We start from the raw sequence: 25,451 nt of genomic DNA on the forward strand, positions 1-25,451 counted from the left end.
AATATAATAATTCCAATCCCAAAGAAAGCAGGTGTTGACAGATGTGAAAATTACCAAACTATCAGTTTAATAAGTCATGGCTGCAAAATACTAACAGGAATTCTTTACAGACGAATGGAAAAACTGGTAGAAGCTGACCTCGGGAAATGTTGGAACATGTGAGGCAGTACTGACCCTATGAACTATCTTAGAAGATAGATTAAGGAAAGGCAAACCTACGTTTCTAGCATTTGAAGACTTAGAGAAAGCTTTTGACAATGTTGCCTGGAATAGTCTCTTTCAAATTCTGAACGTGGCAGGGGTCAAATACAGGGAGCGAGGGGCTATTGTACAGAAACCAGATGGCAGTTATATAAGTCAAGGGGCATGAAAGGGGAGCAGTGGTTGGGAAGGGAGTGAGACAGGGTTGTAGCCTATCCCTGATGTTATTCAATCTGTATATTGAGCAAGCAGTAAAGCAAACAAAAGAAAAATATGGAGTAGGAATTAAAATCCATGGAGATGAAATAAAAACTTCGAGGTCTGCAGATGACGTTGTAATTCTGTCAGAGACAGCAAGGGACCTGGAAGAGAGGTCGAACAGAATTGACAGTGTCTTGAAAGGATGGTACAAGATGAACATCAACAAAAACAAAACGAGAATAATGGGATGTTGTCGAATTAAATCTGGTGATACTGAGGGAATTAAATTAGGAAATGAGAGACTTAAAGTAGATTAGTTTTGCTATTTGAGGAGCAAAAAACTGATGATGGTCAAAGTAGAGAGGATATAAAATGTAGACTGACTATGACAAGGATAGCTTTTCTGAAGAAAATAAATTTGCTAACTTCGAGTACAGATCTAAGTGTCAGGAGGTCTTTACTGAAAGTATTTGTGTTAAGTGTAGCCGCGTATGGAAGTGAAACATGGATGATAAATACTGTACACAAGAAGAGAATAGAAACTTTTGAAACGTGGTGCTACAGAAGAATGCTGAAGATTAGATGCGTAGATCACGTAACAAATGAGGAAGTACTGATTGGTTGGTTTAAAGGTGGGAGAAGGGTCATCTGTCCCTTGTTCCTAATAAAACAATGCCACAAGTGTGAGAATAAAACAGCTGAAATATATAACACTAAACGGAAAGAAAGGAAAAGCCACAAGAATGAAGGGAAGGCAACGAACACTAAAACGAACAAAAGAGAACAAAAAAACAACAGAGACGCTAGAAACAGACAAGAGTAAAACATGAAAGCAGATTACAGTGGGTGGTCAACCACAAGAATAAAAAGAGAAAGCCAGCCACTCTTGCACCACATTAAAACCTCCACCCTAAAAGCACTAGGGTGGAGGACACGGAGGGACAAAGGACATGCGCTAAAACCTACATAGAAGTATAAACCCACTCTCATGGATAAAATGTAAAACTAAAGCTGCTGTGGCGGCAGTGTCACCCAACACTGAAGGCAGGGTGCTGGGAAAGTTAAAAGTCTGTCGCAGAGTGGCTAAAAGTGGGCAGTCCACCAAGAGGTGGATGAGTGTCATTTGGGAGCCACAGCGACACCGACGTGGGTCCTTGCGACGGAGTAGGTAACCATGCGTTGGCCATGTATCGCCAATGTGGAGCCCGCAGAGGACAACTGATTCCCTGCAAGAGGCCTCCATGGAAGACTTCCACACATTCATAATCTCCTTAATGACACTCAAATTTGTTGTGCATGCTGTTATGCCATTCCACCTCCCAAAACTGGAAAACCCTGCGGTGTAAGACAGAACATAGGTCAACTTAGAAGATGCCTATCTCCAGAAGCGGTTTCTGCGTCGCCTGTTTGGCCAACCTGTCGGCAAGTTCATTGCCGGGGATTTCGACATGTCCTGGGGTCCACACAAACACCATGGAACAGCGGGACTGTTCCAGGGCACAGATGGACTCCTGAATGGATGCTACCAGAGTGTGGCGAGAGTAGCACTGGTCAATAGCTAGTAGGCTGCTCAATGAGTCAGTACACAGGAGAAATGACTCGCCAGGGTATGAGCGGATGTACTGAAGAGCACGAGATATGGCCGCCAGCTCTGCAGTGAAAACACTGCAGCCAACTGGCAAGGAGTACTTCTCAATACGTCCTCCATGAACATATGCGAAGCCTACGTGATCATCAGTCATTGAGCCGTCGGTGTAAACCACTTCAGAGCCCCAGGACATGTCAAGAATCGAGAGGAAGTGACGGCGGAGAGCGGCGGGAATAACGGAGTCCGTAGGGCCATGCAAAAGGTCCAGGTGAAGCTGCGGCCGAAGTGTACACGATAGAGGAGTACGTGAATGGACTGCAAGTAGAGGTGGTAAAGGGAAGGACTCCAGTTTGGAGAGAAGGGACCACACGCGAAGCCCAATCGTTAGCCTCGATCTGGACCGCCAATGCGGGAGATGGACTGCCACGGACGGGAAAAGGGGACGGTAATTCGGATGCTCAGAGGAACTATCAATGCGTGCTGCTTAACTGGCAAGCAGTTGTGCACGTCTGATCTGCAGTGGAGGGACACCAGCCTCCACCAGTACGCTGCACACCAGACTCGTTCTAAAAGCTCCTGTCACTAATCGAACCCCACAGTGATGCACAGGGTCGAGTAAATGCAATGCTGAAGGCGCTGCCGAACCATAAACCACACTCCCACAGTCAATTCGGGATTGGGCAAGGGCTCTGTAGAGCTGCAGCAGCATACAGTGATCTGCACCCCAATTGGTGTTGCACAGGCAACGGAGGGCATTGAGGTGCTGCCAGCACTTCTGCTTAAGCTGATGAAGATGATGGAGCCACGTCAATCGAGCGTCGAAAACCAGTCCTAGGAATTGATATGTCTCCACTACAGTGAGTGGATCATCATTAAGGTAAAGTGTGGGTTTCGGATGAATGGTACGATGCCGACAGAAGAGCATGACACATGACTTTGCAGCTGAAAACTGGAAGCCGTGGACTAGAGCACATGACTGCGCCTTGTGGATGGCTGCCTGCACGCGCCACTCAGCAACAATAGTATCGGAGTAGCAGTACGAAATGCAGAAGTCGTCTGCATACAGAGAAGGTGAAACCGAGGGCCCGACAACTGCTGCTAGACCGTTAATGGGCACTAAAAATAGAGAGACACTCAATACAGACCCCTGCGGGACTCCGTTCTCCTGGATATGGATGGAACTATGGGAGTCACCAACTTGGACTCGGAAAGTACAGAGCGACAGGAAGTTTTGGATAAAAATCGGGAGTGGTCCTGGGACACCCCACTCATACAATGTGGCAAGGATATGATGTTACCAAGTTGTGTCGTATGCCTCGTATGCCTTACGTAAGTCGAAAAAGACAGCAATCAGGTGTTGCCATCTGGAAAAGGCTGTTCGGATGGCAGACTCGATGGACACAAGATTATCAGTGGTAGAGCGACCCTGGCGGAAGCTGCTCTGACCTGGAGCCAGCAAGCCACGTGATTCCAGGAGCGAACCTAACCGCCGACATACCAAAGTTCCAGCAGCTTACAAAGAACATTGGTGAGGCTGATGGGCATATAGCTATCCGCATCAAGCAGGTTTTTACTGGGTTTGAGCACTGGAATGATGGTGCTCTCCTGCCACTGTGATGGAAAGACACCATCACACCAGAGCCGGTTGAAGATAATGAGAAGATGTCACTTGTAGTCAGATGAGAGATGTTCAATCATCTGGCTGTGGATGCGATCAGGCCCAGGAGCTGTGTCGGAGCAATGGGCAAGGGCACTGAGGAGCTCCCACCCTGTAAATGGGGCGTTATAGGATTCACTGCAATGTGTAGTGAATGAGAGGATGTTCCCTTCCAGCCGTCATTTGAGTGTGTGTGTGGTGTCACCGCCAGACACCACACTTGCTAGGTGGTAGCTTAAATCGGCCGCGGTCCATTTAGTACATGTCGGACCCGCGTGTCGCCACTGTGTGATCGCAGACCGAGCGCCACCACAAGGCAGATCTTGAGATGCGGTCTAGCACTCGCCCCAGTTGTACGACGACATTGCTAGCGACTACACTCACGAAGCCTTTCTCTCATTTGCCGAGAGACAGTCAGAATAACCTTCAGCTAAGTCCATGGCTACGACCTAGCAAGGCGCCATTAACCGTATCTGAAGATAGTCTTATTTGTATTATCAAGAGCGATGTACCACAAGGATAGAATAAAGTTAAGTATTCGAGGAGCTGCATACTTTTCTTATTAGAATTCACTACTTATCCTGTTCCAGAATTCACGCCCGTCTGCGTTAGATAGCGTGCATTTCGGCCGCCTCTATCTACAAGGTGTTGGCACATTTGCCAACACATCAGTGTGAAAGGCTGCGGGGTAATTCTCTGACGCAGAGGCTCGAGCAAAGTGCTCGGCAATCGCGTTTGTGTCGGTACATAACTCGCCATTTGTGGTAACACCGGGGACAGTTGTTGGGGCCTGGTACCCGAAAAGATGTTTGATCTTTGCCCACACAGGAAGTAATGAATAGAATTGGAGAGAAGATAAATTTGTGGCACAACTTGACTGAAAAGTAATGGCTCCACCTTCGTAACTCTTCAACAGTTGGCAGCATTGGTATGCGGCAGGTACTGGCTTGTTCTGTAGCCTCTTCTCTACAGCTACAGTTGGCAGGAAGTCTTAGCATTGAACTGTTGTGTTGTTACGGTGTAAAGTATGGATGTGAGAACTGTGCGTCGTTGGGCGATTTTTTTTTTTTTGTGGTGTTTAAGGGCGCTCAACTACTGAGGTCATTAGCGCCCAGTCACTGTTGTTAGAGCACATGGAATCTAGTAAAACTCAAGCGGAGGGGGGGACACCAGAAAGACCTGACAAAGATGCAGATAAAATAAGTAAAAAGGTTAGATGTCTTTGGACAAGCCAGTCAAAGTTATAAAACGCACAACACGAGCAGCTGCTCGAGCGTCATCAGCTAAAATATCCGGTAAAGTAGATGGCAGGGACAGGACAACACGAGATTGACTAAAGCGGGGACACGACAATAAAACATGGCGCACTGTTAATGCCTGGCCACGAGGGCACTGCGGGGCTGGGTCACCGGAGAGCAGGTAGCGGTGGCTAAACCGGCAATGCCCAATCCGCAACCTGGTCAGAAGGACCTCCTCTCGCCGGGATGGTCGAGAGGAGGTTGTCCAAGCAGTTGGGAGCGGTTTTACTGCCCGGAGCTTGTTTCCTTGGAGGGATGACCAAGCATCCCACCACAACGACACAAGCCTCATATAAACATCCCCACGAACGTCAGACGACGGGACACAGTGGGAGGCTGGCCGAGGCAGGAGGACTGCAGCCTTGGCTGCAGCATCCGCAGCCTCATTCCCGGGCACTCCTACATGTCCGGGAACCCACAGAAAGCTGACAGGAGAACCATTATCAGCGAAAGAATGGAGGGACTGCTGTATCCATTGAATCAAGGGGTGGACCGGATAGGGAGCTCCAAGGCTCTGAAGAGCACTGAGTGAGTCAGAGCAGAGTACATACGATGAATGGCGGTGGCGGCGCGCATAATGAACGGCCTGATGGAGAGCAAAAAGCTCAGCCGTAAAGCTGGAACATTGGTCGAGGAGCCGGTATTTAAAGGTGGCGGCCCCGACGACAAAGGCACAGCCGACACCATCGTCAGTTTTGGAGCCATCAGTGCAAATAAAGGTGTGACCGGCAAGTCGAGCACGAAGTTCGACAAACTGTGAGCAATACACTGCAGCCGGAGTACCCTCCTTCGGGAGTGAGCTGAGGTCGAGATAAATATGAACCGGAGCCTGGAGCCAAGGTGGTGTCGGGCTCTGACCCTCTCTGAAGGTGGTAGGGAGGGCAAAATCCAATTTTCGAAGCAGGCGACGGAAGCGGACTCCGGGGGGCAGCAGGGCAGACACATACAACCCGTACTGACGGTCGAGAGAATCGGCGAAAAAGGACTGGTAAGAGGGGTGGTCAGGCATAGACAACAGCCGGCAGGCATACCGACACAGCAGTACGTCGCACCGGTAGGTCAATGGTAATTCGGCAGCTTCAGCATAAAGACTCTCGACAGGACTAGTGTAGAAGGCTCCGGTCGCAAGACGTAACCCCCGATGGTGGATGGAGTTGAGACGGCGTAAGAGGGATGGCCGAGCAGACGAGTAGACGAAGCTCCCAGCTTCGATCGGACTATGGACCGATACAAGCGAAGCAGGACAGTGCAATCTGCTCCCCAAGATGAACCACTAAGAGCTCTGAGGACATCAAGGGAACGTGTACAACGGGCCGCCAAATAAGAGACGTGCGGAGACAAACACAGTTTCCTGTCCAATGTGAGCCCTAGAAACTTAGTTGTTTCCATGAATGGGAGAACAACGGGACCGAGATGTAAGGATGGCGGAAGGAACGCTTTATATCGCCAAAAGCTGATACAAACTGTCTTCCCTTCAGAGAACCGGAAGCCATTTGCCACGCTCCACGAGTATAGGCTGTCTAGACAACGCTGAAGGCAGCGCTCCAGGAGGCATGTTCTCTGGGCACTGCAGTAGATCGCGAAGTCATCGACAAAGAGAGAGCCTGAGACATTAGGTGGAATGCAATCCATAATTGGATTGATCGCGATGGCAAAAAGGGCTACGCTCAAGACGGAGCCCTGAGGCACTCCGTTCTCCTGGAGGAAGACGTCGGACAATACGGAACCCACACGTACCCTAAACTTTCGATCCATTAAAAAGGAATCAATAAAAAGGGGCAGGCGACCGCATAGGCCCCACCTGTGCATAGTGCGGAGGATACCTCCTCTCCAACAGGTATCATAAGGCCTTCTCCAAATCGAAGAACACTGCTACCGTTTGGCGCCTTCACAAAAAGTTGTTCATGATGAATGTCGACAAGGTCACAAGGTGGTCAACAGCGGAGCGGCGGCGACGAAAGCCGCATTGGACATTGGTAAGTAGCCATCGAGATTCAAGAATCCAAACTAACCGAGCATGAACCATGCGCTCCATCACCTTACAGACACAGCTTGTAAGAGAAATGGGGCGGTAACTAGAAGGAAGGTGTCTATCCTTCCCGGGTTTGGGTATAGGAACAACGACGGCGTCACGCCAACGCATGGGGACCTGAACTTTGGTCCAGACGCGATTGTAGGTGTGAAGAAGGAAGCTTTTGCCCGCCGGAGAAAGGTGTGCCAGCATCTGAACGTGAATGGCATCTGGCCCCGGAGCAGAGGACCGGGACAGTGCAAGCGCACGTTCGAGTTCCCGCATAGTAAAGGGGGCATTATAAGTTTCCAGATTCAGCGAGTGGAAGGAAGGTCACCGAGCCTCTTCTGCCTCTTTCCTGGGAAGGAAGGCAGGGTGGTAATGGGCAGAGCTTGAAACCTTCGCGAAAAACCGGCCGAAGGAGTTGGAGACAGCCACAGGATCAACGAGGACCTCATTAACTGAGGTCAGGCCAGGTACCGAGGAGTGGGCCTTAATGCCCGACAGCCGGCGCAGGCCACCCCATACGACAGAAAAGGGAGTAAAACTATTAAAGGAGCTGGTGAAAGAGGCCCAACAAGCTTTTTTGCTGTCTTTGATGACTCTACGGCATTGCGCCCGGAGTTGTTTGTAGCCAATACAATTCGCCAACGTAGGATGGCGGCAAAAGGTGCGTAAAGCACGTCGTCGAGCACGGATAGCGCCTCTACAAGCCTCGTTCCACCAGGGGACGGAAACGCGACGTGAAGAAGAGGTAGTACGAGGAATGGAACGTTCGGCAGCATTGATGATAACAGCCGTGAGGTATTCGACCTGACTGTCACAACTGAGAAAATCGTGGTCCGGAAAGGTCACCAGGGAGGAGTAAAGTCCCCAGTCAGCTTTCGGTATGTTCCAGCTCGAAGGACGTGGGGATGGGGTGTGGTGCAGGAGACGAACGACACAGGGGAAGTGGTCGCTCGAATAGGTGTCAGAAAGGACATACCACTCGAACCGACGGGCAAGAGTGGTAGAACAGATCGAGAGGTCCAAGTGGGAGTAGGTATGAGTAGAGTCCGAGAGGAAAGTCGGGGCGCCAGTATTGAGGCAGACAAGATTGAGATGGTTGAAGACATCCGCCAAGAGTGAGCCTCTTTGACAGAATGCAGGAGAGCCCCAAAGGGGATGATGGGCATTGAAGTAGCCAAACAATAAAAACGGCGGGGGAAGCTGAACAATCAGGTGCATCATGTCAGCCCGACTAACAGCGGATGACGATGGAGTGTAGATGGTACAAACTGAAAAAGTAAAAGCAGAAAGAGTAATACGGACAGCTATTGCTTGGAGTGGGGTGGTCAATGGGATGGGATGGTAATAGACATCGTCCCGAACGAGCAACATGACCCCACCATGAGCTCGGATACCATCCACAGGGGTGAGGTCATACCGCTCCGAGGTATAGTGGGTAAAGGCAATACGGTCAGTCGGGCGCAACTTGGTTTCCTGGAGACCAAGGACGAGCGGACAGTGCAAGCAGAGGAGCAGTTGTAATTCCTCCTGATTAGATCAAATACCTCTTATGTTCCAATGTAACAAGGCCATCGCTAGTCAAAAAAGAGGGGGAACGAGACGGGGGAAGAGCTGGTCACCTCGACAGCCGCGAAGGGCCAGGTTTCGAGGGAACAACGCTACAACCGGCGGGAGGCGGATCCTGTTCCATCGAGTCGTCGCCAGCTGCGGCCGCTGTCCCTGGTGGTGTAGGAGGGGCAGCATCATTTGCCGACGAGAGGCCAGCTGAGCGCCTGGCAGCAGAGCGTCCCGGCGAAACTGAGGACAGCCGGGAGCAGCGACTCACAGATGGAGCATGAGACGAAACGCACCGGGGTGGAGAGGGGGATAGAGACTTTTTCTTGGAGGCCTTCTTGGAAGTCCGAGGAGGCACAGGGATGGTTGGCTGGACCCGAAGAAGGTCCTCACGCGCGGGGTCCGTTTTGGAACGCCGGACCTCGGAAGCTGGGGTCCGGAACGTTTCCCCGATGGACGCCTGAGAAGAAGATCACTTCTCAGGCGGCGGGGGGAGGGGGGGGGGGAGGAGGAGGAAGGGTGGCCCCTGGGGCAGAGGGGGCGGGGGCCACGGGGGAGGAGGATTTGGAAGGGAGGGATTTGGGAGGCGGAGGCAGAGACCCCGGATGGGGGGAGGAGACAGAGGGGGGACAGGATAGGGGTGAGGATACCGCGGAAGGAGTGGACACAACTGAGGCAAACGAAGTGGTCAACGGCACGGGATGGAGGCGGTCATACTTCTTCCTGGCCTCAGAATAAGAGAGACGATCCAAAGTTTTGAGTTCTTGTATCTTCTTCTCCTTCTGATATGCGGGGCAGTCTGAGGATCTAGGCGAGTGGATGCCAGGACAATTAACGCACCGAGGTGGTGGGGTGCATGTATGTTCCTCACGAAGAGGACGGCCACAATTGCCACAAAGGGGCTCAGCCTCACACCGTGACGACATGTGGCCAAAGCGCAAACACCGAAAACAGCGCATAGGAGGCGGGACATAAGGTCGCACGTCGCACCGGTAGCACATCACCTTTACCTTCTCCAGGAGAACGTCCCCCTCGAAGGCGACGATAAAGGCCCCGGTGTCGATGCGACGGTCTTTGGGGCCGCGCTGGACTCGCCGGACGAAATGCACACCTCGGCGCTCCAGGTTGGCCCTGAGCTCCTCATCAGATTGCAGCAGGAGGTCCCGATGAAAAATAATCCCCTGCGTCCTATTTAGTGCCAGATGCGGGACAATGGACACTGGGATGCCCCTAGGCGGTCGCACGCCTGGAGCGCCGCCGACTGTGTGGAGGAGGTGGTCTTTATAAGAACGGACCCCGAACGCATCTTACTGAGAGCCTCGATTTCCCCGAAGATGTCCTCAATGTGCTGAACAAAGAACATGGGCTTGGAGGTGGCGAACGTCCCCCCATCGGTTCGAGAACAGACCAAATAGCGGGGGAAGTACTTCGCCCCAAGCCAGCGGGCCTGTCCCTCCTCCCAGGGAGTGGCCAAGGGAGAAAGGGCAGGAGAACCAGAACTAGAGACAGTACCTTTCCTTTTGAAAGACTCGGCCGCAGAGCGACCTGATACGTGTTGACGTTTCATCTGCGAAACGTCCGTCCTGATACCACCCACTCCGACCAGGGGCTCTCCCCACGGGTGCCACCCAGCCTCAGCAAGGGCCACCTGGCAGGATGACCGTTGCGGGGAGTCCTGATGCCCCAAGGAGACGGGCATCTACTCCTTGGCCGACGTGGGGAGGGTGCAGCTCAGCTATCGGCAGTACAACCCCTGTGTTGTCAGGTGGCTACAACCTAGAGGGTACATGACGACCCCACCACAACGGGCTGGCTACCGTGCTGGATTTCTGGTGCCATGGAAAGTCCATCATGATCGTAGGTGCAGATGGGGACGCACTATGGGCGTAACTTGTACAACCCATCAGGCGTTTAGGCCCAATTTGAGGAGTAGTGGGTATGGTTACAACGCCGGTACAATGCTGAGTGCCAAGGTCTTAGTGCACTGAGGACCAGTGGTACACCACGTAAGGCGTCCTTCCCCAAAAGGCTCATACTTCTGTAGAATTTTGAAAAATGGAGGTCAAACCCCAAGGGGGACCATCACATGGAAGGCCGAAACAGTTGAAACTCCTTTTAGTCGCCTCTTACGACAGGCAGGAATACCTCGGGCCTATTGTTACCCCGGACCCGCAGGGGGATCGTTGGGCGAGTAAGTTTAAAGACGTTGAGGCGGGAACATCTGACCTGCATGACAAACAGAGTTGGACATCCCTTGACCGCAACCACCAAGATTCACAAACAAAATGTTGACAGATTGAAAGAAAGAAACTGCAAGCACAATTGGCATTTCACAAGAACATGTGGCTCATATTATTGCTTTGCTTGGCTATCGCAAGATCTGTGCAGCACGATGGGTACCCCAGATGCTGACTCCTGAAATGAAAGCGCACATACTTGAAATATGCCAGGAACTCCTCTCACGTTACGAGAATAAAGGTGACACCATTTTCCATTCAATTGTGACAGGAGACGAAAAGTGGGTACACCATTATGAGAGAACTGTGAGACTGTGGTTGCGGAATCAGAGTGTCGACTTCTTCTGTAACGGCTTCAGAAAGCTTGTTCATCGTTGGCAGGAATGTATCCCATTCGCTGGTGATTATGTGGAAAAGTGAATATTGGTAATTAAAGATCACATTCTAAGGATTATTTCTGCATTTGACTTATTAAAATATTCCCATCCAAACCCAATTAACAAAGGTGGAGGCATTACTTTTCATTCAACCCTTGGTAGGACATGTTCTGAGGCATCAAGGGATCACTAATTTAGTATTGGAGGGCAGCGCAGAGGGTAAAAATCATAGAGGGAGACCAAGAGATGAATACACTAAGCAGGTTCAGAAGGACGTAGGCTGCAGTAGTTACTTAGAGATGAAGAAGCTTGCAAATGATAGAGCAGCATGGAGAGCTGCATCAAACCAGTCTCTGGACTGAAGACCACAACAACAACAACAAAAACCATAAACACTGCTCATTGCCAACAATACATTTATTAGTGGTGAAAGCAATTCAGTTTGCCATTTTGAGGCACACGTATCAAATGCCATGACACACAATAATAATATTATTATAAGAGGCAGATCCCATTTTATGGCAGCAGAAACAAACACGAAACCTGAAATTTTGCCATTTGTATTGTTTCAAACGGTATGTGAATTAAAAGTGCAGTCATTGACAGTCACATATCTTTCTCGTGGAGTGAAATAAAGACCTGATTTCCTAAACTCCCCAAAATTCTCATGTGTAATGCACTCTTAAGGTGTTTAGAGGAAACCTGCAGTTTCCAACATTATGGTATTAGTCTAGGAAGCCACAACCAAACATCTCAAATCACTCACTGCAAAAACAAATGCTCTTGTTAGTTCTAGAAAAAATGCTACATATTCTAAATTTCGTTGAAGCACCAACATCGATTTTAGTTTAACAAGGGGAGGCCGCCAATTGTGAAATTCAGATTCGATTCATATTGCGCATAATAAAAGCTCATGGCCAAAGGTGTAATGTGGCAAAGCGCCAAGATGCACTTCTCAGCCGTTGTCGAGAAAATTGACAGTTAAAAGAAACCGTTGCGGTGAAATACTCTCTACGATTAATAATTTTCTACAGCGTTGTGGCGCAGCGGTAAGCGTTCGGGTTCATAATCCAAAGGTCGCCGGATCGAATCTCGCACCATGCAACTTTTTTTTATGAATTGCTTATGCATGTTGGTGAAGGCGGATCGCTCTCCAATTGTACCGCCTCCATTTTTCCCTTTTTTTTTAACAGGGTGTACCAAAGCTCTCCCGTCCGCACTGATTTTCGACAATGTTATAAGTTGCGCTAGGGACCGCATCTACCTTCTTCCGAAGATAGCACGCAACTACGCTGTTATGCGGCGGCTCGTTTCAGCCCATTCAACATCTGTCCTTCAAGTGTAACGAGCGAGTAACGGAGTTTATATTTCATACCTGCCACAGCAAATTTGTGTTCGTGGTGTCTCTACTCTAATTCGAACGTTTGACTTACGCTATACGTATTCGTTTCGGAATATCGTTTCTACGTCTTCCGTTAACTATGCTATACGTGGATAACATTATGAAGATAATTAATAACATTTGTGAAATACAACTTTGTTTGCGGAAAACATAATGATGTTCGAAGTCGCCAGTTTTTCCACGACAAACGACTTTCAACAACTTATTATATGTATATTTGTTGCAACTGATTGCCGGGAATTATATATACACTCCTGGAAATTGAAATAAGAACACCGTGAATTCATTGTCCCAGGAAGGGGAAACTTTATTGACACATTCCTGGGGTCAGATACATCACATGATCACACTGACAGAACCACAGGCACATAGACACAGGCAACAGAGCATGCACAATGTCGGCACTAGTACAGTGTATATCCACCTTTCGCAGCAATGCAGGCTGCTATTCTCCCATGGAGACGATCGTAGAGATGCTGGATGTAGTCCTGTGGAATGGCTTACCATGCCATTTCCACCTGGCGCCTCAGTTGGACCAGCGTTCGTGCTGGACGTGCAGACCGCGTGAGACGACGCTTCATCCAGTCCCAAACATGCTCAATGGGGGACAGATCCTGAGATCTTGCTGGCCAGGGTAGTTGACTTATACCTTCTAGAGCACGTTGGGTGGCACGGGATACATGCGGACGTGCATTGTCCTGTTGGAACAGCAAGTTCCCTTGCCGGTCTAGGAATGGTAGAACGATGGGTTCGATGACTGTTTGGATGTACCGTGCACTATTCAGTGTCCCCTCGACGATCACCAGTGGTGTACGGCCAGTGTAGGAGATCGCTCCCCACACCATGATGCCGGGTGTTGGCCCTGTGTGCCTCGGTCGTATGCAGTCCTGATTGTGGCGCTCACCTGCACGGCGCCAAACACTCATACGACCATCATTGGCACCAAGGCAGAAGCGACTCTCATCGATGAAGACGACACGTCTCCATTCGTCCCTCCATTCACGCTTGTCGCGACACCACTGGAGGCGGGCTGCACGATGTTGGGGCGTGAGCGGAATACGGCTTAACGGTGTGCGGGACCGTAGCCCAGCTTCATGGAGACGGTTGCGAATGGTCCTCGCCGATACCCCAGGAGCAACAGTGTGCCTAATTTGCTGGGAAGTGGCGGTGCGGTCCCCTACGGCACTGCGTAGGATCCTACGGTCTTGGCGTGCATCCGTGCGTCGCTGCGGTCCGGTCCCAGGTCGACAGGCACGTGCACCTTCCGCCGACCACTGGCGACAACATCGATGTACTGTGGAGACTTCACGCCCCACGTGTTGAGCAATTCGGCGGTACGTCCACCCGGCCTCCCGCATGCCCACTATACGCCCTCGCTCAAAGTCCGTCAACTGCACATACGGTTCACGTCCACGCTGTCGCGGCATGCTACCAGTGTTAAAGACTGCGATGGAGCTCCGTATGCCACGGCAAACTGGCTGACACTGACGGCGGCGGTGCACAAATGCTGCGCAGCTAGCGCCATTCGACGGCCAACACCGCGGTTCCTGGTGTGTCCGCTGTGCCGTGCGTGTGATCATTGCTTGTACAGCCCTCTCGCAGTGTCCGGAGCAAGTATGGTGGGTCTGACACACCGGTGTCAATGTGTTCTTTTTTCCATTTCCAGGAGTGTATATTTGAATTACAAAAAAAGGTTGCTTACCGCTGCGCCACGACGCTGTAGAAACTTATTAATCGTAGAGAGTATTTCACCGCAACGGTTTCTTTTAACTGTCGATTTTCTCGACAACGGCTGAGAAGTGCATCTTGGTGCTTTGCCACATTACACCTCTGGCCATGAGCTTTTATAATGCGCAGTATGAATCGAATCTGAATTTCACAATTGGCGGCCTCCCCTTGTAAGTGTGGGCCGAGTTTATTACTTCTCTCTGATATTTCATTTCTTAAAAGTCTCCCAGTACACACAACTGTTTTTGCTAATGTGTGGGCAGTGCCTTTAAAAGTTCTGCGGACCAGTGTCAATTACACAGGAAGAGAGTTGTGAAGAGAACACAAGGGTGCATGTGTAGCTGGTTGTAAACACCCAATGAGAAAGCAGCAGAAAGAATGTTTTGCACCAATGAATCATATACTTATGTCAAATCTATTGTGACTATAGTCACAGAATAAACAATGTATTCCTGGATAGGATCAACAAAGTGACTGACAGTTGTTTATAGGATAGCTACCAGAGCAAGAGTTTGGTCACAGCTTCTATCATGTGTACGATAGTCATAACACTCTGCTACATCAGCTGTTGGCTACCAGACAGCTGCAGATGACAACTGTTGGTTGGGGATTCAGGACTTAACAGCAAGGCCATCAGCCACTTTATCCAGGGCCAAATTATCCAGATTAGTGGTTTCCATGAAGAACATGTTCTAATGATGAAAGCATGGAGGAGCAGCAAAATGGAGGCACTGAAGGCAATACCGATGGCAAAGCTGAGAGACAATTTATGGGGAACTGTATGGATTAGGTTGGTACGTAGGTAAGAGCAGATCAGGGGTCTCCCACAGCTCACCCAATAGATTAAAAAAAAGCCCCGTCCCACATCTGCCCCCCACCAGACCAACAAATGGCAAACACAGTTACAGAACAGAGAAAGAGAATGTCTTCTAGTAGGCAGATTGAGAACAGTAAAAGTGAGAAGATTAAAAATGTAATGGACGTCAGCTGGACCGCCCATAATGGTAAAAAGAAGAGAGAAACAGGTACGGCAGCAGGTGGGCATCCCTGGGACTCTGAGCACAACGGGAGTTGTCCTACCCACAGACATCCCACCCCTGCTCCAGAGTAGCCCAGATGTCAAAGCACAGTAGTCAAGGTGTCAAAGCAAGGGTGCCCACCCCCAGGAGGGCAAGGGGGACAGTGCCATCCCCCCCCCCCCCCCAATTCACTTAAGGAAAGGAAAAAAATACAGTACGGTAAGGTGTTTTCCTTTCAAGAAAATGACTTTTAAAAGTCAGTATTATGCTGGTTATTAGCAGGGCTGCAATTGGAACTTGCTTATGGCTCCATATAAGTTACCATTTGACTTCCAAAATAATATAAAACCTCATACCCCAGGTCTTACTGCCCACCTCCTCCCCCCCATCCCACTACTAACTACCCTATGGGCACACTTGCATGAAAGAGCAGCCACCATTCAACAGAGTGCTGTCTCTAAAATAGAAAATAACTTGCGGCAGGAAAGAAGCCAAACTGCATCTAAAGGCAATTAAAACAGAGTATGAGAGGGATGAAAGAGTGAGCTGGTCAAAGAAGTAGAGTTGGTGGTCCCAATGCTGTCCCAACATGTGTCACAAGTTGTTCAGCAAGAAACGATGAATTGGTATGAAGACTACACCGAAGGCCAAAACTTGGATCGTTGGCGGAGTTTGACCCACACCTTCGATGAAGAGGCGTACATTCCCAGGGAGGAGGCATGGTCCTCCCAGCATTCACTCTTACTGTGTTTAATTAGATAGCGGGCCCTGGCACACAGTCACTTAAAAGTGATAAGGTGGTCTGTGAAGGACATTGCTTTTAACATTATCGGGCTCTTATGTGATCCTGAACACCTACTGCAATGTCTGGTCCACCGTGGCACTGGCAAGTAGTGAAGGGGACCTGTAGAAAGGGAAACAGCAGTTCCAGCAGCGTGAATGATCATACTGAAGATGTCTTGCACCTCCTCATCAATGCAATCTGAGAGAGATGGAGTGAAGGAATTAGCAGAGGCATCTAATTGCCACGTAGTTCTTAGAAGCACCCAGAGCAGTAATCGGTACATCTGGCAGCAGCAAGGAAGCGACAGGATCAGCGAGAAGTAGTCACTGTCATATGCCATGTAGTGGTCATGCAGCGGAGCCACAAGACTGGGGGGAAGAGGTCATTAGATTAGCAGAAAAGGTTTCGTGGATGGCACGGAAGTGGGTAGGTGCCATCAATGAGGAGGCAGAGATTATGGTCAGTAAGAAGATGGTCAAGTAGAAGGCACCTACCAGATGGTGTGGTAATCCTCAACACGGGGGTTGGTACGCATCATTAGGAGAAAGGGAAGGGTGTGTCATTGTTTGGTTAAGGTGGTCAACTCAAGGTAAGACAGTGGTCTGACTGGAGATACGTAAACATTACCAAAGGCAACCGCTGAGGTCTTTTTCACTCCCACTGCTTTCAATGTGGTAAGAAGAGGAATTCACTCATTCATCACATCAGTCCAGATCAACATATAGATTGCTCCAGATGTCCTCTTAGGCCAGATTCACACAGAACCCATAAAGACCAGAGAGCACTTGGAAATGCTCATCAGTGAAGTTTGTTTCTTGTAAAGCAATACAAATTGCAGAAAAGGAGGAAATAAGATGATGTACTTACAGCAGGTGCAATAATATCCATTACAGCTCCACTGAATGATCATGTCGCAGGTGACCAGGTTAAGTGTGAAGTGGTCAGGAGAGCCAGTCACGCCCCATGATCACTGACTGTCAATCATGAGGGTTGTCAATGAGAACTGCTTCAGAATCAGAGTGTGGGGGGATCTAGCACCTCCGCAGTCACCAGAACAACTTTGTCTCAATAATTCTTCTTCTTCTTCTCCCCCTCCTCTACCTTTGATGGCCAAGATTCTTGTGAGAGCCTATTCACTACAAGCATGGGAATGGATGAAGTGTGGACAGCCCCACGACGCCACAAGTCGCAGAGCCTTCAGTCGTTGATTGGTGTTGGACCCCTATCTTTGGGTTTCTTGGGAAAGGGCCCTGAGAGGGGGTCCTATCACCAGTAGATGCCGGAGAAGGCATATGCTCCGGATGCCAGTTGTGTGAAGGAGTTCCCGAGGTTGGTGTCGAAGGAACTACAACAGAGAAGGGTGGTGGGAGAACTGGTTTTGAAAAAAATTGACATAGTTGAGTGATGGCTGAGAGTTTCACATAACTGGATGTCATATCAACATATATTTTATGTACCTAAGACTATAACAGTCAAGAGATTTATATTCTTGTATTCTCGTTCCTTCTAGAAGACAGAGGAAAATGATGAACATGGAGGCTGGCTTTCAGTGCAGTTGACACACGAATGTGGTTGTCCACAAGGACTACCTTCATGGAATAATCATCCCCAGACACCACATTTTGGGTCCACGTGCTGTAGGATGACATACGACCACAGTGCAAGAATTTGGAAACTACTCATGGACGGACGTAAGGATTCATGTCCCACCTGTACACCATGACTGACTTTTTATAGGAGGACATTTGCTCCAAAGGTTACAACAAAGGTCTATTATCCTTGGGACCTTTTCAGATGGGTCAGACAAAAGGTATACCTCTCCTCTCTAGATTAACCAGTAGTTCTACGCCTGTTTGGAGTGTAAGGTCTCAGTGGAAGATGATTCCTTGGATCACATTGAGAGCCTTATGTGGAGCAATGCTAACTGGTATTTCATCCAGACAGTCACATACCCGAAGAGCTGTCGACTGTGCAGCACAGAAGTCTTTTATCAAGAGTGATACACTGCACATTTTTCCCAATGACTCAGCTTCTCCAAATTTATCTTCAGTATTTTCCACACAAAATAATGATTTTCTCACAATGAAAGTATCCCCACCAGTTCAAGTACATATTAAGTACTGGGTAAATTGTTGCACTCCTAGGCATTTGGCTTGTCCCTCTTCTCATGGGTAGCTATGATAAGGACAGCAGCAGGTTAGTAACTACGTATCTTTCAATTTCTATTCCTATTTAAGGAAACAGCTGGATCAGAACGGAGATTGTTTCACTGTAATTTAAGACATTTCGTGTGCAAAACATCCACCCTGTTATGACCTACTTCTATCATGGGCTCTCCCCACAGGTGCCACCCAGCTACAGCAAAAGCAGTCTGGCGTGATGGACATTACCAGGACTCCTGATACCCCAAGAAGGCTACTCCTTGGCATGCTTGGCTTGCAGCTCATTCAGCAGTGTGATCCCTGTGTTGTCAGGGGGCTCAACCAAAAGGATACATAACAAACCCATCATGCCAAACTGGGTACAGTGTTGGCTTTGAAGCACAAATAGGAGCTTACACAGGTATTGTGCACACACAATGTTTAACACTGCATGCATTAGGTGCTATGTAAGGTTTTCTTCATCAGTCTGTATACTACAGAAAAATTCGGAAAATGAATGAATGGTTGGTTGGTTGATTGATTTGGGCGAGTGGTCCAAACAGCGCGGTTGTTGGTCCCATGATCTAGGATGGCAGAAATCAAGGAAGGAACAACATAAAAAGCACAGTCCAGTCAAGGGGAAGGGATAACATGCAAACAAAGAAGGAAAAGTGACATCAGGGCTGTAGGAAGATGTAAGAACAGGAGTGGGGTAGAAATGGGGAGAGCAGGGGAACCCCAGAAATGCTATGCAAATTGGGGCACCAGTACCGCCACCGACTCATCCCGACACCTACACTGCAGCATTATCACAGTACAATGGGGACAACATCAGGGGAAGAAGACTCAAGAAAAGGGGCAACAAAAAAGCATAACAGACCACACAAAATGCAGGGAAAAGGCGGGGAGACCCTGGCTAGTGTGAAGGCACAGCCAAGGCATCCATAACCAATGGGTACGCTAACTGAGGGACTCAAATTCCTGAGGAAAATTCAAGGACTTATACCTGAGAGTACAAACTATTTTCGGCAAAGAAAAAGAGTATGGCCAATGCGGAGACAGCAGAGGGTGGCAGATTCTGGCCAGGAGAGGCACAGGGAAGAACGCCACACAATGCGAGTCTCCTTGATGGCGGCACATTTATCCAACAGTGGGGTAGCATCCTAAGTGTCAGTCCACGACTGAGCAAAAAGGGATCTGATGTAAAGCCATAACCCCCCCCCCCCACCCACCCTCCTCCTCCAATCCAGATATCAGCAATTTCATTACCCGGGATACCTATTGGCCAAGAACCCAAAGGAAGTTAACTGAACAAGCAGCATCACGAAGACTGGTGAGGTCACGGATGGCAGGGACCAAAAACCGAGCAGTAGCCTGAAAGCCTCTCATTGAGTCAGCATGTAACAAAACTCGAGTGGCGGAGGACCATTTAATAAAACAGGGTGCCCTATAGACAGCCATAAATTCCGCAGTAAACACCCCATACACGGCAGGCAAGAGATGGAGTTCCGTGCCAACAGAAGATGTGAAGGCATATTCAATATGATCAGCAGATTTAGAGTCCACAGTGTAAAAGCACAATGGCACCCTGAAACTTCTATAAGTGTGTTTGGAACAAACAGCGGAACACCATTGGAGCAATGGAAGCTTTCGGACCCTGGAAGAAATCCATCTTAATCCTTGGCCGAGGAACCAATCAAAGGGAAGGGGGGGGGGGGGAGGGGAGGGGGGGGGTGTCAGGAGAGAACATGAGGAAGAAGACAAGGAAGAGTGAAGGAAGTCATGGCAGAGAGAAGAGGCAGAGCCCAACAGATACAAGTAAGCCTGCCCACCAGCAGGCAATGGCATGAAGCCGCAAAAAGAATAGAATGGGAAGGTTGAGCAGGGGAAAGTGGATAGTGATAGGGAAACAGGAGCTGGGACTGCCAAATCAAAAGGGGAGGGATCCAAATGTCAACCAGAAGACCATCAACAGGGCTAGTGCGAAATGCACCAGTGGCTAAAGGGAATCCATGATGGTGAACCTGGTCCAAGATGAGCAGTGTGGAAAGGGCTGCTGACCCATAAACTTTACAACCATAGTCCAGACAAGAGAGAACTAATGGCTGGTAAAGGCGGAGAAGGATTGAATGATTTGCGCCCCAAGAGGTGTGGGCAAGGAAGCCCACTGAGTTCACGAAAGCAGCCCCCCTTCAGGTGATGCCTACGGGGCAACCAACTTAGCTTGTTGTCAAAAAAAGACCCAAGAACGTAAGGAACAGAACTGCGGGACCACGATCAGGTGCTTGGCATCGAGGAAGAGCTCCAGATTAGGATGGACAATAGTAAATAGTATGGTGACAGAAAAGTGCCACCCTCCACTTAAGGGAAGACAATTGAAAACTGTGTGTGTGTGTGTGTGTGTGTGTGTGTGTGTGTGTGTGTGTGTGTGTGTCCACGGGGAAGCACCCCAGCCCTGGAGCTGTCATTCTATGGAGACCACCGAGTGGAAGCTAGCCCAAATACAGAAATTATCCACATACAGAACAGGGTGACCAACAGTCTCGCAGAGGTCACTGGTCCATTGATAGTGATTAGCAAAAGGACACTTAATATGGAGCCCTGTGGAACACCATTTTTCTGGGTCCATAGTGAGCCAACCCTGACTATGAACGGGAACAGGCAAGTAAAAATCAGGAGGGAGCCCCAAAGACCCCACTCGTGGAGCATATGAAGAATATGATGGCACCAAGCTGTGTCTTAAGTCTTAACGAAGATGGTTCAAATGGCTCTGAGCACTATGGGACTTAACATCTGTGGTCATCAGTCCCCTAGAACTTAGAACTACTTAAACCTAACTAACCTAAGGACATCACACACATCCATGCCCGAGGCAGGATTCGAACCTGCGACTGTAGCGGTCACGCGGATCCAGACTGAAGTGCCTAGAACCGCACGGCCACAGCGGCCGGCATCTTACGAAGATCAAAGCAAACTGTGAGAAGATTTTATGTTGAGTAAAGGCCTGCTGAACTGGGTTACCAATTGAAGCAGATGACTGATTGGAGACCATCCCTCCCAAAAGCCGCACTGGTAAGAAAATAAAAGGCACCGAGATTAAAGGAATATAAATATCAAGGGATGACGGTTCCTTGTCAGGTTTAAGGACACGCCTAAAATAAGCAGGGGAACCATCATTAAGAAGGCACAGATTATGGTCTGCAAGAAATTGGACAATGAGGAACCCCCATCCGCATAAGCACTGCCCCACAAAGGGAGGAACGGGGAGGGGGGGGTCCTGATGAAGAAGGGCAGTCAGGGTAGCAGATGTAGATGGTCTGTCAGGAGGGAGATAGCGACTGCAAATTGTGATGGCAGAATCCAAGTGGACCCACATGGCAACCACTCCCAATGGGGTACAAAGAGGGATCCATGTACTCTAACAACATTTGTACAGAGCAACGTGCAGCCACCACAAGACACCCTCAAAGGGGCAAATCAGTTTGGACGGAAAGCACGGAACCCACAAAGATTTGGTGAGTGAGTGTCAGTAAGAAGAGATTCCTGGAGAGTGACACAAGTTGCCAAGTAAAAGGCAATAAGGGATTGACACTCTGGAAGATGACAGTATTTATTACAGTTCTATTGAATAATCACAGACCAGGTATCCAAATGGGAAGCTAACAGGCTGGAGCCAATCACACTGACAGGTCACCATACGTCACCAACAATGACAGGATAACATCCATAAGTAACAGGGACTCAGGTTTTGAGGGGAAATGTCACACCTCTGGAGGCACTTGGGGGGGGGGGGGGGGGGGCAGAACTTACCCTAGGAGTTATGTTTCTTTTTCTTCTCTCTTTCATAGGCTGAGGAGGGCAGTGCACAGAAGGAGAGCACACTTTTTAAAGGTCCAAAACCAAAGGAGAACGGGCAACTGTGGCTGAGTTGTGGTAGCAGGATGCCAGGGAGAGGGGTCCCAGAAGGGAGTCTAAACACAAGCGGGTGCCCAAGAAGACGGGCATTTCTTCGGTCGGGGAGGGAGAGTGGCACCAAGTGGGAGTGGGGGTACAAAATGAAGGTCAAATGCAGAAGGGGACTACTTCAGACAAACTGCCAGGAATGAAAGAATATTGCAAGAAAGGAAACCAGAACCTAAGGAATAGCCAGGATGACATCAAAAGTTGCCACCATGAAAAAGATGAGAAGCAAGGGTAGTCAGAGGTGAGAGATTGCAGCAAAGGAAAGGAAGTAGGTGCTGCAATAACTTGGGACACTGAGCTCACCACGTATGTACAACCGAATTCCAATTATATGAACTCAAACTTTCTGTATCACCAATTATCCAGATTGCTTTGAGGAAAACAAAATTTGTACTGTATGACTGGTGGTGGTGGTGGTTAGTGTTTAACGTCCCGTCGACAACGAGGTCATTAGAGACAGAGCGCAAGCTCGGGTTAGGGAAGGATTGGGAAGGAAATCGGCCGTGCCCTTTCAAAGGAACCATCCCGGCATTTGCCTGAAACGATTTAGGGAAATCACGGAAAACCTAAATCAGGATGGCTGGAGACGGGATTGAACCGTCGTCCTCCCGAATGCGAGTCCAGTGTGCTAACCACTGCGCCACCTCGCTCGGTGTACTGTATGACTAAAATTGTTGGTTTTCGTAAATAGTTCTTACAGTGTACAGTACACTGAATGTTTCCTTACCACCGTAAAACCAATCCACAGCACATGTATTAAAAGAAAAAAATCTTGCTGTGAACAACAAGTACAGTATGCACATGGTTGCGTTTGTGGTGCCCATCATTCAGTACGGCCTACATTAGTCTGTGTTGTGACTTAATGGGTACGCTGATTTGTTGCTATATCTTGCATATTCTGTGTCTTATTTTGTTTTGTGTGTCAGCTTTAATATACCGTGCCACATAAGTCTTATAAAAGTAAACACACTGTCTTATCGTTGGCGGGTAAAATAAAAGTCCTTGAACAATAAGACAAAGGCACAAGTGGTAAGTGGTCAGCTGAGATGTTTGACACGAGAGCATCAACAAGTCCAGAAAAAAAGCCCTTAATTTTAAACTGTGTGTCTGTTGTTAAAAATGAAGATGGAAGTTTGTTGAGAAAAAGAATAAAAACAGCAGAAAACAAAGAGCTTTAAGAGGTCATATCAGTATCAATCTCATTCATATGCTTTATAAAGAAGGGCTTACAAACATCCAGAATTTCTTTCCTATAGACTACGAGGTATTTATGACATTCCTTACATTGTGGGCCTTCTCTTACACAATGATGTAAATCAGTGGGACAACTGTCACTTCATTTCATAAAACCCATTTAATGTTTATGGAAATTTTGCAGTTGCACGCATAACACAATGTGCTAACATTAGGCTTTTATCTAAACCCTGCATAGGCAAGGAGATTTTCTATTGAGGGTATGACCCTGAAATGAAGCCGGTAAAAGACTACATCAAAATGATGACAGAACAAAAGCTGGTAAGAACCTATATGAAAACAATGTTTACATTCTCTGCATGAAATGGACTGTCTATTTTGCATTTATTATCAAAAGCGCTGCAGTCAACTAGCATTACTATAGTAGAGTTGGCAAAAGTTGATCCCTGACAGTTACTGTGGGCTTCCAGCAGCTGGTTCGTAAGTCTACCTTATCCAATCATCTAACACTATTTTGTAAATATCTCTTTGACAATAGATAAGTGTTGTTGCAGCTCTATAGGCGACTAATGTTTTCACCTCAAACCATTAGCTCTTCACAGATGAGAGACAGTAAGAGTGCTGCCAGCTATCAAGAATCTCCTTTAGCCAACTGTACTATACCTTGAAGTCCTTATCAGACTACAGTTTGGCATGGAAATAAAAACATCTATCATTCTGGTGCTCCCAGGACTAGCCACCTTACTCATCACATCTTGTCCCTCTGGTTTTTCCTTGTTCTTTTGTTAACCAGAATGTGGGAGTAGTTGTCACTAAGCACACAAAACTGAAACAAACATTAACCTTATGAAGTGGTGAAACTGCTTTTACAAAAACAGGCACTTTGGTGGGTTGCTTCTGCACAGAAGATGGTTGCAATTACGACTGGATTTGGATACTCATCATAGGTTCTAGAAACATTCAATGGGCGCTTTCCAGCTGGAATGAAGACTCCATCATCTTACTGAGGGAACACCAAATTAAAAATGTCACCCTATTGTTCAAAATAATTGTTTTGTCATTATGTTTTTATAATATTAATAGATCCAATTCAGTTTATCTACGAATATAAGAATAGCCTTCGACCACATACATTATTTGTAACGCACAAAGGCGTTTATGAGCTGTTGTCATTTGCTAGCTTGTAAAAATTACGAGAGTTTTTACCGTCTACAGGAATACTGAACTGGAGTGATAAGTCTGCAAATGACTTATGTACTAATGTAGTAAACAAAGAAATGATAAAGAATTAACATTGAACTGTGTCAGAGAACCATCTCGCTTCCTGTTTCAGTTTAAAAAAAAGTTTTGAATATTTCCGATCGGTGTGTTACACCTTCAGTAAAGTGTTCGTCAACCAAGTGAAATACCAGTAAGTAACAACCTGAATCAAATTAAACTGTTATTCGTGACGACAACAATCAACTCACTTAAATTCACTCACATTATTCTCCTTATTCTCATTGAACTTTGCTGATTTGAAATGCTCAGGTTTTATAGGAATATTCAACAACAAACTCAAATGAGCGCACAGTATCGAAAGAACACCTCCAGGATCACACATCTTCCTTCGTAGAGAATCATATCACAACAACCATATGACATATTACATCGAACCAAATTTTACCGCCCTTTTCACAAATATGACAAATTTACCAAACATCTTTAGTGACAAAGACATGGAAAGCACCTGACACCACCGATTCACTAGACGTGAAAGGAACGGGAGGCAACATCACCCACTACGTTTACATGCAATCCATCTTCCGAAAGACGAAAACCAAATTTCGAAAACCGTTTTTCGCTGTCGTGTTTACTTGTTATGGTCTGGAGCGGATTTGCTATCCCAGTTAAATATGACGCCTGGAAAACAGCTGTTACAGTTCTAAGTTAATCAGCACAATCACTAATTTCTCTTCAGTTCATTCACTGCACATAAAGCCACTCCGTCCATATTATACGAAGTTTTTTTAAAAACAAGGCGAAACCTGACAGCCCAAGCACGTTTCAAGACCGCTTGCGTTTACATTGGAGCAAAAACCTACTGT

General features: G+C 48.0%; 1 protein-coding gene across 3 annotated transcripts in view; it reads right to left on the minus strand.

Moving 5' to 3' along the window:
• Positions 1–25,050, minus strand: part of LOC126481032 (tubulin epsilon and delta complex protein 1-like) — a 125,192-nt gene extending 100,142 nt beyond the window's left edge. For 2 of the 3 annotated variants that reach the window (XM_050104510.1, XM_050104509.1), the window contains exon 1: positions 24,848–25,050. In XM_050104510.1, the coding sequence (XP_049960467.1) occupies positions 24,848–24,967 (120 nt within the window). In that variant the 5' untranslated portion in view covers positions 24,968–25,050. The remainder of the gene's footprint in view (positions 1–24,847) is intronic. The other variant, XM_050104511.1, reaches the window with a different exon arrangement.
• Positions 25,051–25,451: the final 401 nt, after the last annotated feature.

This window comes from Schistocerca serialis, chromosome 5 (genome assembly GCF_023864345.2).
Source record: "Schistocerca serialis cubense isolate TAMUIC-IGC-003099 chromosome 5, iqSchSeri2.2, whole genome shotgun sequence".
In the NCBI taxonomy this organism is placed as follows: domain Eukaryota; kingdom Metazoa; phylum Arthropoda; class Insecta; order Orthoptera; family Acrididae; genus Schistocerca; species Schistocerca serialis.